The 14,414-nt window shown below is 32.4% G+C and overlaps 1 protein-coding gene and 1 pseudogene across 2 annotated transcripts in view; both read right to left on the bottom strand.

The window, feature by feature from the left end:
* LOC145286182 (uncharacterized) overlaps positions 1-14,414 on the bottom strand; it is an 82,879-nt gene that overhangs the window by 53,670 nt on the left and 14,795 nt on the right. For both annotated transcript variants that reach the window (XM_080134972.1, XM_080134971.1), the window contains exon 5: positions 12,063-12,127. In XM_080134972.1, coding sequence (XP_079991098.1) covers positions 12,063-12,127 — 65 coding nt within the window. The remainder of the gene's footprint in view (positions 1-12,062; positions 12,128-14,414) is intronic.
* Positions 3,555-3,688, bottom strand: LOC145286721 (U2 spliceosomal RNA; annotated as a pseudogene).

Here is a 14,414-nt window from a genome sequence, read left to right as displayed (position 1 = left end):
GATAGAGAGAGAGAGAACAATTCTCAACCTATATACTCAACAAATTTTTTATCTACAGATTTGAAAATTTGTATATAGGGTATTCAGACATATGGAAATATATCTAGCATAATCTATTATATCTATAAAAGTGAGAATGTGTGTGTGTGTGTGAGAGAGAGAGAGAGAGAGAACAATTCTCAACCCATATACTCAACAAATTCTTTATCTACAGATTTTAAAATTTGTATATAGAGTATTCATACAAATAGAAATATATCTAGGATAATCTTTCTATTATATCTATAAAAGTGAGAATGTGTGTGTGTCAGCGAGAGAGAGAGAGAGAGAGAGAGAGAACAGTTCTCAACCTATACATTCAACAAATTTTTATATATAGGGTATTCAGAAATATCGAAATATATCTAGCATAATCTATTATATCTTTAAAAGTTAGAATGTGTGTGTGTGAGAGATAGAGAGAACAATTCTCAACCTATGCACTCTACAAATTTTTTATCTACAAATTAGAAAATTTGTATATAGGGTATTCACACATATGGAAATATATCTAGCATAATCTATCTATTATATCTATAAAAGTTAGAATGTGTGTGTGAGGTAGCCAGAGAGAGAGAGAGAGAGAGTAAGAACAATTTTCAACCTATATATTCAACAAATATTTGATCTACAGATTAGAAAATTTGTATATAGGGTATTCAGACATATGGAAATATATCTAGCATAATCTATCTATTATATCTCTAAAATTGAGAATGTGTGTGTGAGAGAGAGAGAGAGAACAATTTTCAACCTATATACTCAACAAATTTTTTATCTACAGATTTGAAAATTTGTATATAGGGTATTCAGACATATGGAAATATATCTAGAGTAATCTATCTATTATATCTATAAAAGTGAGAATGCGTGTGTGTGTGTGAGAGAGAGCGACACAGAACAATTCTCAACCTATATATTCAACAAATTTTTTATGTACAGATCTGAAATATCACATTTGTATAGAAGTAGAAATCTTGATACCTACTCTGATACCTAATAAAAGAAAGGACACTCTTTAGGGCGGATTTTGATTATAACAAGTCACTAATTAGAAATTATAATAAACATTCTAATAATTTAAGAATTTTACCAAAATAAAATTGCATGGTAATCACCCAATTTCTGCCACAAAATTTTGATTGGCAGAACTCATAAACATAAAATATATATTTTCTAATTTCATCTTTTTTTTTTCTTTTTACATAATCTGGTTTGATGTTTTCCCAAATATTCAAATCACTATATTTTGCTGCTTAATATCAAATACAGCAACTGAGTTATTTTTATGCATCAAACAATTACATTTTCTCATTCATCCAAAATAATCACTGAACATCAATTTCATATTTTCTTCACTAAAATATTACTGTGCTTGATGTCATCAAGTGGAGCGGATCATTTTTTTTTCATTTGTTCACACATTTTTCCAATTTATATATATTTTAAAGATTCTTAGCCTATGTCATTGCATACCAATCTGTTTATTAAAAGTTAAGGTTCACTGTAAACACATATGTTACACCAAAATAAAAACGCTTCAGATAATGTCTTGATATTCAATTCAGTTTCTCACATGACATCTTATGAAGTTAGTAGAAATGTTACAGACTTTTGAATCTCAAACACTTTCAATACTGTGCACTGATATTTTCTTTTTTGCAATATAAGCACATTCATGATTTTTTTTACAAACGTTAAAAACTTTCACATTGTGTAGCAATATACTGAAACAATTATAAAAATATTTGTTTTTATTTTGAATGATGCAGGGCATCTGAAGAGAGATTTTTCTAACAAAATGAAAGTATAATTTTTAGCAATAGGTATCTAGGAAAAGGCCACTACATATGTTATAAGTTCCAAATTTCCACAACCTGGCAAATACTGGTACATGCTAGCAAATTTAGATTTGCAATTACAAAATATGATTCTAATTTTTTCCTTTGCTCTTTATTCTAACACTACACTAAGTTTACTGTGTTATTTCGCTACAGTTGATATTGTGTAGAACAATAAGAAAATCATAGTGAACAATGCATTCAACAAAATTTCACACACATTTCTAGATACCTATATCTAATAAGTTCAAAAGAAAGGACACACTTAGGGAGGTATTTTGGTGGTCAAGTCACTAAAAAGAGATTAGCTGGTTTCCCGGCATAGCCCAGGATATAATAAAGATTGACTGAAATACATGTTCTAGCTGGTTTCTAGGCGTTGCCAGGGATGTAATATAGACACATTATGTTGTATATTACCTGTTCTCTTCTCCCTAAGGTAAAACAATTTCATATACATGCTGTAAATTACCTATGCTAGGGATAAAACATGAACAATATCAGTCCTAGGGTAGATAAAACAAATAATACATAGAGATGAAAGATTCCTCTCCCCTAAGAATCAAACATATGTTCAATATCTGCTTTTGTTTTTTCATTGTTTATACGGTCCCGAGCAACGCCGGGTAGCCCTGCTAGTCTATATATATAAAAGGCAAAAATCGGTGTGTATGTATGTATGTATGTATGTATGTTTGTTTGTAACGCTAAAACTTTTGAAAGACGGAACCAGAGTTGACAAATTTGGTATCATATTGCACCTTGATCACCCGGATGACAAATATCGAAATTTCACGTCAAACGGACCAGTAGAAAGGGGTCAACTGATCGTTTTTCTCCTAGGGGGGCCCCCCAAAAAACCTGTCATTTTAACGTTATTCAATACGTGTCACGTGACGTGACGTCAGCTCAAACTTTTGACAGACACAACCAAAGTTGACAAATTATGTATCATATTGAACCTTGATCACCCGCATGACAAATATCGAAATTCCACACCAAACGGACCATTAAAAGGGGGTGAACTGATCATTTCTCTCCTAGGGGGGCCCCCCAAAAAACCTGTCATTTTAATGTTAATATTACATAATCCAAAAACGCTTAGTCATGTCACGTGACGTGACGTCAACATCCAGTAATGGCGAACACGAACAAATGTAAACAAACACTTTGTTTTACCGATACTTTTGTAATTTCTCTTCTGCTTTGTTCTAGAGATTATTAAACTCCATGACAATGTCTCCAACGTATTTAACTGGTTAAAAATAGTATTTATACAAGAGTTTTAACGAAAAATATCAGGAAAAAATGTACAGGAATAAAAAAAAATTCAGCTTTCAAAATATTCGTCGATAAAAAAACCGATCTTTATATTTACGCTAGCCATTTTGTATATTACCACGTGACCTGCTATCTCTTAAACTGGAGGGGGGGTCCACTTGAATCCAACAAAACCAGTAATTTTTTTTTCTATTATATATACATCATTTTCTATAAAATTAAGTGTAGACTTTATAATTAAAACAAAAAATGTTATTCATACTAAAAAAAAAAAACGCTTAGTCATGTCACGTGACGTGACGTCAACATCCACTAATGGCGAACAATTGTACCTATTTACTATGCCTCCCCACGGGACAGAGTTAGACACCAGGGTCGTTTTTTAACGTGGAGAAAAGGTACAAAAATAAAAATTGTCTCAGTCGTGGAGGATTTCTCCTCCACCGAAAGAGAACAAGAAATAGAAGTGCAGCATCTGAAGAACAGATACTACACTTTGATCTTGACCAAAAGGCCAAGAATGCGAACAATTGTAAATAACAACTTTTTTCACAAAACCAACACCGTAACCAACACCGTCTTTCTTTTTTTTCTCTCTTTCTCTCTCTCACCCACTTACTCTTCCCTCTCTCTCACCCTCTTTCTCTTGACGTCACACCACTGTTAAACTGTGGGGGGGGGGAACACATTCCCAGGCATTATCTCCTATAGATGCACATTTTATTAGAAATTCAGCTTTCAAAATATTAGACGATAATAAAAATATAAAACCAACACCCTCTTTCTCTTTTCTCTCTCTCTCACCAACTTACTCTTCTCTCTCTCTCACCCTCTTTCTCTTGACCTCCTACTACTGTTAAACTGTGTGTGTGTGTGGGGGGGGGAAGAGGCAGCTTGAAAACCAACAAAAACAGTGCACAGTTTCCCAAGCATTTGGGGTGGGAAGGGGGGGAAGAAGCCGAGCGCACAGTTTCGTGTGAGAGAGAGAGAACAATTCTCAACCTATATACTCAACAAATTTTTTATCTACAGATTTGAAAGTTTGTATATAGGGTATTCAGACATATGGAAATATATCTAGCATAATCTATCTATTATATCTATAAAAGTGAAAATGTGTGTGTGTGTGTGTGAGGTAGCCAGAGAGAGAGAGAGAGAGAGAGAGAGAGAGAGAGAGAGAGAGAGACAACAATTCTCAACCTATATATTCAATACATTTTTTATCTACAGATTTGAAAATTTGTATATAGGGTATTCAGACATATGGAAATATATCTAGCATAATCTATCTATTATATCTATAAAAGTGAAAATGTGTGTGTGTGTGTGTGTGTGTGTGTGCGTAAGAGAGAGAGAGAACAATTCTCAACCTATATACTCAACGTATTTTTATCTACGGATTTTAAACTTTGTATATAGGGTATTCAGACATATAGAAATATATCTAGCATAATCTATACATTATATCTATAAAAGTGAGAATGTGAGTGTGTGAGAGAGAGAGAACAATTCTCAACCTATATATTCAACAAATTTTTTACCTACAGATTTGAAAATTTGTATATTGGGTATTCAGACATATGGAAATATATCTAGCATAATCGATCTATTATATCTATAAAAGTCAGAATGTTTGCGTGTGGTTGTGTGTGTAAGGTTGCGAGAGAGAGAGAGAGAACAATTCTCAACCTATCTATTCAATAAATTTGTTATCTACAGATTTGACCATTTGTATATAGGGTATTCAGACATATGGAAATATATCCAGCATAATCTATCTATTATATCCATAAAAGTGAGAATGTGTGCGTGTGTGAGAGAGAGAGAGAGAGAGAGAGAGAGAGAGAGTAAGTACAATTCTCACCCTATATATTCAACAAATTTTTTATCTACCGATTAGAAAATTTGTATATAGGGTATTCAGACATATGGAAATATATCTAGCATAATCTATCTATTATATCTAGAAAAGTGAGAATGTGTGTGAAAGAGAGAGAGAGAAGAGAGAGAGAGAGAACAATTCTCAACCTATATATTCAACTAATTTTTATGTACAGATCTGAAAATTTGTATACAGGGTATTCAGACATATGGAAATATATCTAGCATAATCTATTATATCTATAAAAGGTAGAATGTGTGTGTGTGTGTGAGTGAGTGAGTGAGTGAGTGAGTGAGAGAGAGAGAGAGAACAATTCGCAACCTATATACTCAACAAATTTTGTATCTACAGATTTGATAATTTGTATATAGGGTATTCAGACATTTGGAAATATATCTAGCATAATCTATTATATCTATAAAAGGTAGAATGTGTGTGTGAGAGAGAGAGAGAAAGAACAATTCTCAACCTATATACTCAACAAATTTTTTATCTACAGATTTAAAAATTTGTATATAGGGTATTCAGACATATAGAAATATATCTAGCATAACCTATCTATTATATCTATAAAATGACCATGTGTGTGTGTGTGAGAGAGAGAGAGAGAGTCAGAGAGAGAGAGAGAACAATTTTCAGCTTGTGTGTGTGTGAGAAAGAGAGAGAGAGAAAGAGAGGAAGGAAAATTCTCACCCTATATATTCAACAAATTTTTTATCTACATATTAGAAAATTTGGATATAGGGTATTCAGACGTATGGAAATATATCTAGCATAATCTATCTATTATATCTATAAAAGTGAGAATGTGTGTGTGAGAGAGAGAGAAAGAGAGAGAGAGAGAACAATTCTCAACCTATATATTCAACTAATTTTTTATCTACAGATTTGAAAATGTGTATATTGGGTATTCAGACATATGTAAATATATCTGGCATAATCTATGTATTATATCTATAAAAGTGTGAATGTGAGTGATGGAAAGAGCAAAAAATTCTCAACCTATATAACCTATAAAAGTGAGAATATGTGTGAGAGAGAGAGAGAGAGAGAGAGAGAACAATTCTCAACCTATATATTCCACACATTTTTGGGCACAGATTTGGAAATTTGTATATAGGGTAGGCAGACATATAGAAATATATCTAGCATAATCTATCTATTATATCTATAAAAGTGAGAACTTGTGTGTGTGTGTGTGTGAGAGAGAGAGAGAACAATTCTTAACCTACATACTCAACAAATTTTTTACCTACAGTTTAGAAAATTTGTATATAGGGTATTCAGACATATGGAAATATATCTAGCATAATCTATCTATTATAACTACAAAAGTTAGAATGTGTGTGTGAGAGAGAGAGAGAGAACAATTCTAAACCTATATATTCAACAAATTTTTTATCTACAGATTTGAAACTTTGTATATAGGGTATTCAGACATATGGAAATATATCTAGCATAATCTATCTATTTTATCTATAAAAGTGAGAATGCGTGTGTGTGAGATAGCGAGAGAGAGAGAGAGAAAAAGAGAGAGAGAAAAATTCTCAACCTATACATTCAACAAATTTTTTATCCACAGATTTGAACATTTGTATATAGGGTGTTCAGACATATAGAAATATATCTAGCATAATCTATCTATTATATGTATAAAAGTGAGAATGTGTGTGTGTGTGTGAGAGAGAGGACAATTGTCAACCTATGTATACAACAAATTTTTTATCTACAGATTTCAAAATTTGTATATTGGGCATTCAGACATATTTCAATATATCTGGCATAATCTGTCTATTATATCTATAAAAGTGAGAATGTGTGTGATAGAGAGAGAGAGAACAATTCTCAACCTATATACTCAACAAATTTTTTATCTACAGATTTGAAAATTTGTATATAGGGTATTCAGACATATGGAAATATATCTAGCATAATCTATTATATCTATAAAAGTGAGAATGTGTGTGTGTGTGTGAGAGAGAGAGAGAGAGAGAGAGAGAGAGAACAATTCTCAACCCATATACTCAACAAATTCTTTATCTACAGATTTTAAAATTTGTATATAGAGTATTCATACAAATAGAAATATATCTAGGATAATCTTTCTATTATATCTATAAAAGTGAGAATGTGTGTGTGTGTGAGCGAGAGAGAGAGAGAGAGAGAGAGAGAACAGTTCTCAACCTATACATTCAACAAATGTTTGTATATAGGGTATTCAGAAATATCGAAATATATCTAGCATAATCTATTATATCTTTAAAAGTTAGAATGTGTGTGTGTGAGAGATAGAGAGAACAATTCTCAACCTATGCACTCTACAAATTTTTTATCTACAAATTAGAAAATTTGTATATAGGGTATTCACACATATGGAAATATATCTAGCATAATCTATCTATTATATCTATAAAAGTTAGAATGTGTGTGTGAGGTAGCCAGAGAGAGAGAGAGAGAGAGAGTAAGAACAATTTTCAACCTATATATTCAACAAATATTTGATCTACAGATTAGAAAATTTGTATATAGGGTATTCAGACATATGGAAATATATCTAGCATAATCTATCTATTATATCTCTAAAATTGAGAATGTGTGTGTGAGAGAGAGAGAGAGAGAACAATTTTCAACCTATATACTCAACAAATTTTTTTATCTACAGATTTGAAAATTTGTATATAGGGTATTCAGACATATGGAAATATATCTAGAGTAATCTATCTATTATATCTATAAAAGTGAGAATGCGTGTGTGTGTGAGAGAGAGCGACACAGAACAATTCTCAACCTATATATTCAACAAATTTTTTATGTACAGATCTGAAATATCACATTTGTATAGAAGTAGAAATCTTGATACCTACTCTGATACCTAATAAAAGAAAGGACACTCTTTAGGGCGGATTTTGATTATAACAAGTCACTAATTAGAAATTATAATAAACATTCTAATAATTTAAGAATTTTACCAAAATAAAATTGCATGGTAATCACCCAATTTCTGCCACAAAATTTTGATTGGCAGAACTCATAAACATAAAATATATATTTTCTAATTTCATCTTTTTTTTTTCTTTTTACATAATCTGGTTTGATGTTTTCCCAAATATTCAAATCACTATATTTTGCTGCTTAATATCAAATACAGCAACTGAGTTATTTTTATGCATCAAACAATTACATTTTCTCATTCATCCAAACTAATCACTGAACATCAATTTCATATTTTCTTCACTAAAATATTACTGTGCTTGATGTCATCAAGTGGAGCGGATCATTTTTTTTTCATTTGTTCACACATTTTTCCAATTTATATATATTTTAAAGATTCTTAGCCTATGTCATTGCATACCAATCTGTTTATTAAAAGTTAAGGTTCACTGTAAACACATATGTTACACCAAAATAAAAACGCTTCAGATAATGTCTTGATATTCAATTCAGTTTCTCACATGACATCTTATGAAGTTAGTAGAAATGTTACAGACTTTTGAATCTCAAACACTTTCAATACTGTGCACTGATATTTTCTTTTTTGCAATATAAGCACATTCATGATTTTTTTTACAAACGTTAAAAACTTTCACATTGTGTAGCAATATACTGAAACAATTATAAAAATATTTGTTTTTATTTTGAATGATGCAGGGCATCTGAAGAGAGATTTTTCTAACAAAATGAAAGTATAATTTTTAGCAATAGGTATCTAGGAAAAGGCCACTACATATGTTATAAGTTCCAAATTTCCACAACCTGGCCAATACTGGTACATGCTAGCAAATTTAGATTTGCAATTACAAAATATGATTCTAATTTTTTCCTTTGCTCTTTATTCTAACACTACACTAAGTTTACTGTGTTATTTCGCTACAGTTGATATTGTGTAGAACAATAAGAAAATCATAGTGAACAATGCATTCAACAAAATTTCACACACATTTCTAGATACCTATATCTAATAAGTTCAAAAGAAAGGACACACTTAGGGAGGTATTTTGGTGGTCAAGTCACTAAAAAGAGATTAGCTGGTTTCCCGGCATAGCCCAGGATATAATAAAGATTGACTGAAATACATGTTCTAGCTGGTTTCTAGGCGTTGCCAGGGATGTAATATAGACACATTATGTTGTATATTACCTGTTCTCTTCTCCCTAAGGTAAAACAATTTCATATACATGCTGTAAATTACCTATGCTAGGGATAAAACATGAACAATATCAGTCCTAGGGTAGATAAAACAAATAATACATAGAGATGAAAGATTCCTCTCCCCTAAGAATCAAACATATGTTCAATATCTGCTTTTGTTTTTTCATTGTTTATACGGTCCCGAGCAACGCCGGGTAGCCCTGCTAGTCTATATATATAAATCTCAAACGTCTGTGTGTATGTATGTTTGTTTGTAACGCTAAAACTTTTGACAGACACAACCAGAGTTGACAAATGTGGTATCATATTGAAGCCCCATCACCCGGATGACAAATATCGAAATTTCACGTCAAACGGACCACTAAAAGTGGGTCAACTGATCAGTTTTCTTCAAGGGGGGGCCCCCAAATCCCAAACATCTGTGTGTATGTAGGTTTGTATGTAACGCTAAAACTTTTGACAGACACAACCAAACTTGACAAATTTGCTATCATTTTGAAGCCCCATCACCCGGATGACAAATAACGAAATTTCACGTCAAACGGATCACTAGAAGTAGGTCAACTGATCAGTTTTCTTCAAGGGGGGCCCTCCAAAAACCTGTCATTATCTTCTTCTATATATATAAATCTCAAACGTCTGTGTGTATGTATGTTTGTTTGTAACGCTAAAACTTTTGACAGACACAACCAGAGTTGACAAATGTGGTATCATATTGAAGCCCCATCACCCGGATGACAAATATCGAAATTTCACGTCAAACGGACCACTAGAAGTTGGTCAACTGATCAGTTATCTTCGAGGGGGGCCCCCAAAAAACCTGTCATTATCTATATATATAAAAGACAAATGTTTGTTTGTAACGCTAAAACTTGAGATGAAAGATTCCTCTCCCCTAAGAATAAAACATATGTTCAATATCTGCTTTTGTTTTTTCATCGTTTATACGGTCCCGAGCAACGCCGGGTAGCCCTGCTAGTATTAAGATATAAGGCAAAATAGTTAATTAATGATGTAGATAAGTACAGTAATATTGGTTAATAATAAAATTAGAATAAAATTACATAGCTGTGTTTAGAGTAAACGTTAGAATAAAATTACAAAGCTGTATATATATATATATATATACTAGCAAAAGTACCTGTCCTTGACTGGGTTCAAAAACAGCCTACAGAAAATGGACTCTGATTTATGAAAGTATGATAGGTTATGAAAAAGAAGGGTTGTAAAGAGATAGCTTCGAATTTGAGGGTATCAAAACCAAAGCAAAATATGATGAAAGTAAAAATAAAAGATAAACCCCATAATACCTATTCACACTGAAACACTTATCACAATATTCTGTGAATCTATATTAAAAAACCTTGTTAAACTTTGTGACATATTTCCATTCTATGGAGGTCAGGCGCGAACGAACACCCCATAATTTTATTATACCATATTTCTTCAAACTGAAATATAATTATCAAAGTATACTTACGCAGATAGATATGAAAAGTCTTTATTAAAGTTTGTGTCTATTTCCATTCTATGGAGGCCAGGCGCGAACGCAGACCCCACAATTTTATTATACCATCCCTATTTAAGGTAAAACATACTTATCAAAGTATTATTATGTACATCTATATCAAAAACACTTGTAAACGTTTGTTTTTTTAATTTTTTAATTTTTTATTTCCATACTTTGTGGACCAGGTGCGTACGTACACCCCAAAATTTTAATGAATCATCATTATGCCAGATTAAACATACGCATTCTTGTGTCTCGATACATCTTCTATCATTATATGTGATATGATATGTTCTATAATAGTCAACCATATAGGAGCCTATTCGTGACCAGACACACACACAGACGTTCAGCTTTATATTATAGATACATATATATACCGTACTTTGGGGTAATTGCGCCAAGTCCAGGGTAATTGCGCCAACTAGTTACAAGTGGTCTTTGGGCAACCACGCATATAAAGAGCACTTTTTTAAGTTGGTGCGGATTTCGTGCAATTACCCCAAAGAACATTTGGTGGCACTGGAATCGGTATCGGTATCGGAATATTGGTGTTTATTTTCCGATGCTAAAACGATTCTTTTAATTGTTTTTTTTATTTTATTTTGTTTGAAGTAAAAATTTTCATTTCTGGTAATAATGATAAATTAGTAAATATTCATTAATTTTAAAACACCAGTAAAGCTAAAATCGATAGATCATCCTCCACACGCGTATTTAACATGTGTTTTTACGAAAATCGGAGAAAATAACAATCTTATAGTTAAACTAGCAAAGCCACCCGCGTTGCTCGGCATCGTATAAGACAATGAGAAAAATTTGGAACATAACTGTTATTCTTAGAATAGAGGAAGCTATCTACAAGTGTATGCTTCCTATATTTTTTATTCGCTTGAATAGATCAAAGTGGATTTCAAATTGCATTATTATGATGACTGAACTTATGCATTTATGACCTGAAAGTTTCATCTTTCTCTTGCAGATACTGACACTTTGAAACTCTAATAACCCTTTTTATGGACGTGCGTCAGAAGCAGAAAGGTGTCATTAAATTCTTAGCAAAAATGCATTGAGAATGAGGGTGACTATGTAGCAAAAATAAATTCTGGGGCACAAACGGTCGCTCGTTTTAATATTACCACTCCCGTATTCGTAGCTCTTCAACGTTTTGAGTTTTAAAAAATAGGAGGCTTTACTTTTGGAACGACCCTCCTATAATACCGTCTTTAAATTAAATGTACGTTTATCTGTTTAGAGACTTAGAAACATTTTCGTAGATTTCAACCAAACATGGTACGCAGATAGATTTTGGCCCAGAAAGAGACATGGCATCGAGACATTAATTTTTAAGAATACTTACTGTGTTCAAATCGAACCTGGGCAAAACCGGGATTGTGTCGACAACAATGCTGCCATCTTGACATTCTTTAAGGGAAAGAAAGACAAAATAATCAGCGAAAAGAAATAAAGAATCAGAATAATAGAAACTGGAGAACGGCGAGCAAAGGATTACTTTTGTTTTGGTACTGATGCAGAGAACGACCTGTTTTTCCGAGGATTTTGCGCCAGCATATTTTGGCAGCTTACGTAAACCTGCGGAATATGCCGAGCGCCGAGCGGCGCTGACCAAATTGTAAAACGCTAGTAAAAAAAAAAAAAAAATAGAAATCTGTCATTGTAATTTCAATAATGAAAATGGAATTACAATAAAAAAATTTTTTTTAAATAAACCTACGGTAAGTTTCCTGAATAAATATTTGGTGGTGGTGGTGGTGGTGGTGTGTGTGTGTGTGTGTGTGTGTGTGTGTGTTGTTGTTGTTGTTGTTGTTGTTGTTGTTGTTATTATTATTATTTTATTTATTTTATTTTTTTAAATAATGTGTAGCAAATAATGGAAAAAAAAACTTTTTTTTTTTTTTCCCCCCCCTAAAAAAATTACTGTTTTAAAGATTGAGGGCGGGGACGAAAAGACTATTTTTTATGATAAAATGTTGTTTTGTTTTTATCAAATTCGTTTATTATTATTTTTATTTTTATTTATTTATTTTTAAGTTAGGAGGAAGGATTTTTTTTTTTCAATTTTCGATTATCTGCCGGGGATTCGGAAGGAGACTTTTTGCAAATGTCTCGTACGAAATTTTTCCAATCGGTCACAGTGTGTTCCGAACCAATGACACACTCTCTCTGTAAATTTCAAACAGTTACAATGTGATGGGACCACTTCTTCCAATTAATTAACTATTGTCTACTGCATTCACTAAAAAACAGGTCGTTCTCGGCATAAGTATCAGTTTTATTTTAATGTTGTTTGGGTGCAAGTATATAGATGGGCCACTAGTAATCTTTTTTACTATAAAAATCTGAAAAAAATCTTTATAATGTACGTACTTGTCACTGCATGAAAATGTCATATTCCAAAAATCACGTAAATCGATCAAGTAGTTTTTTTTTATTTAAGAAAATCAAATATTATGAGAAATTTTATCTTGTTTTTGAATGATACACTGCTAGCGACACCTATTGGGAATATAAGATCGGCAAGGGGGCAGACAATCGACTTTCCACACTATAGAAAAAAAAACTTGGAAAATTAAGACATTTATAAGTTTTTGAGGATGTTGAAAACGAAAATAACGTTTAAAATTCTAGCAAACGAGTAGTTTCCAAGATATGAAGAATTTTACGTAAATTGAGCACCCACACGTGTAAAACTTGAATTTAAGCCGCTGAAATACACATTTGCCGAACTTTTGTTGGAGGAGCGTCAAATTAACGAAAAACACTTAACAGTAAGGATTTTATATTATTTTTATATTTTTAGATGGACAGTTGCTAAATCTCCAGTCGCCTTACAGTGTGGTTCGATCAATATCTATATATATTCGAGCAAGAACGAGGACTTTTTTTTTCTTTCAAACGAGCTTTGGGTACAGAAGAACGAAGATTGGTCTATTGTTTTGTGTTCAGTTAAACATGATTCTCATTCGGTATTGTAACTTTACAAAATAAAATATTGTTGTCTTAAAATTTCAAGTACTCTGAAGGGAAGCGCTTTGGTCGCAGCACTGAGTAAGATTAGATGATTGGTATTGGGAATTTCCCAACTATATATGGCAACAAAATATTGTGACGTCGACAAGAAAAAAAGGAACACAACACAAATGAAAAATATAACAAAAACTTGTATTTATCGGAAAAAGAAGGAAGAAAGAATGTTTCCTTGCAAAAACAGTCGCATTTTGCAGAACTTGTTTGAAGGACGCGTCCTATTAACGGTGTATGTTTCCTGCCGTTTTGGTTGGGTTGAGGAAAAAAGGAAGCCTTGTATTTTCCTGTGCTACAGCTGTTGTCGAAAATTCTCACACGTGTCTGGTGTTAAATAACGGAGAGAGCTGACAGACACGTGTTGTCTTTGAGGGCCTGACGAGCAAAAGAGGAAAGCAATTTGTACAAACCGCTCTCATAAGTGTTGATGAGGATCTATGATTGTTTTTTTTTTTTTTTTTTTTATCCAATCACAGGGAACCTAGTTAGTGACTCTTTAATAATTCCAATATTGGCATTAAGACCAATATTGAAATCAAGCACTGAAACTGGACACAAACAATACGCAGACGGTTACCGCCTGTCCAGTGAACGCACACAAATGCGTGCTCTCAATAGTACTTAAGTAATGTATATTGGTAAGTAGATCAAGATAAGTATATTATTT

This window comes from Euprymna scolopes, chromosome 10, assembly GCF_053919585.1.
Source record: "Euprymna scolopes isolate OS-2025 chromosome 10, ASM5391958v1, whole genome shotgun sequence".
Classification (NCBI taxonomy): Eukaryota; Metazoa; Mollusca; class Cephalopoda; order Sepiida; family Sepiolidae; genus Euprymna; species Euprymna scolopes.
This window is presented reverse-complemented; position numbering and strand designations above follow the sequence as displayed.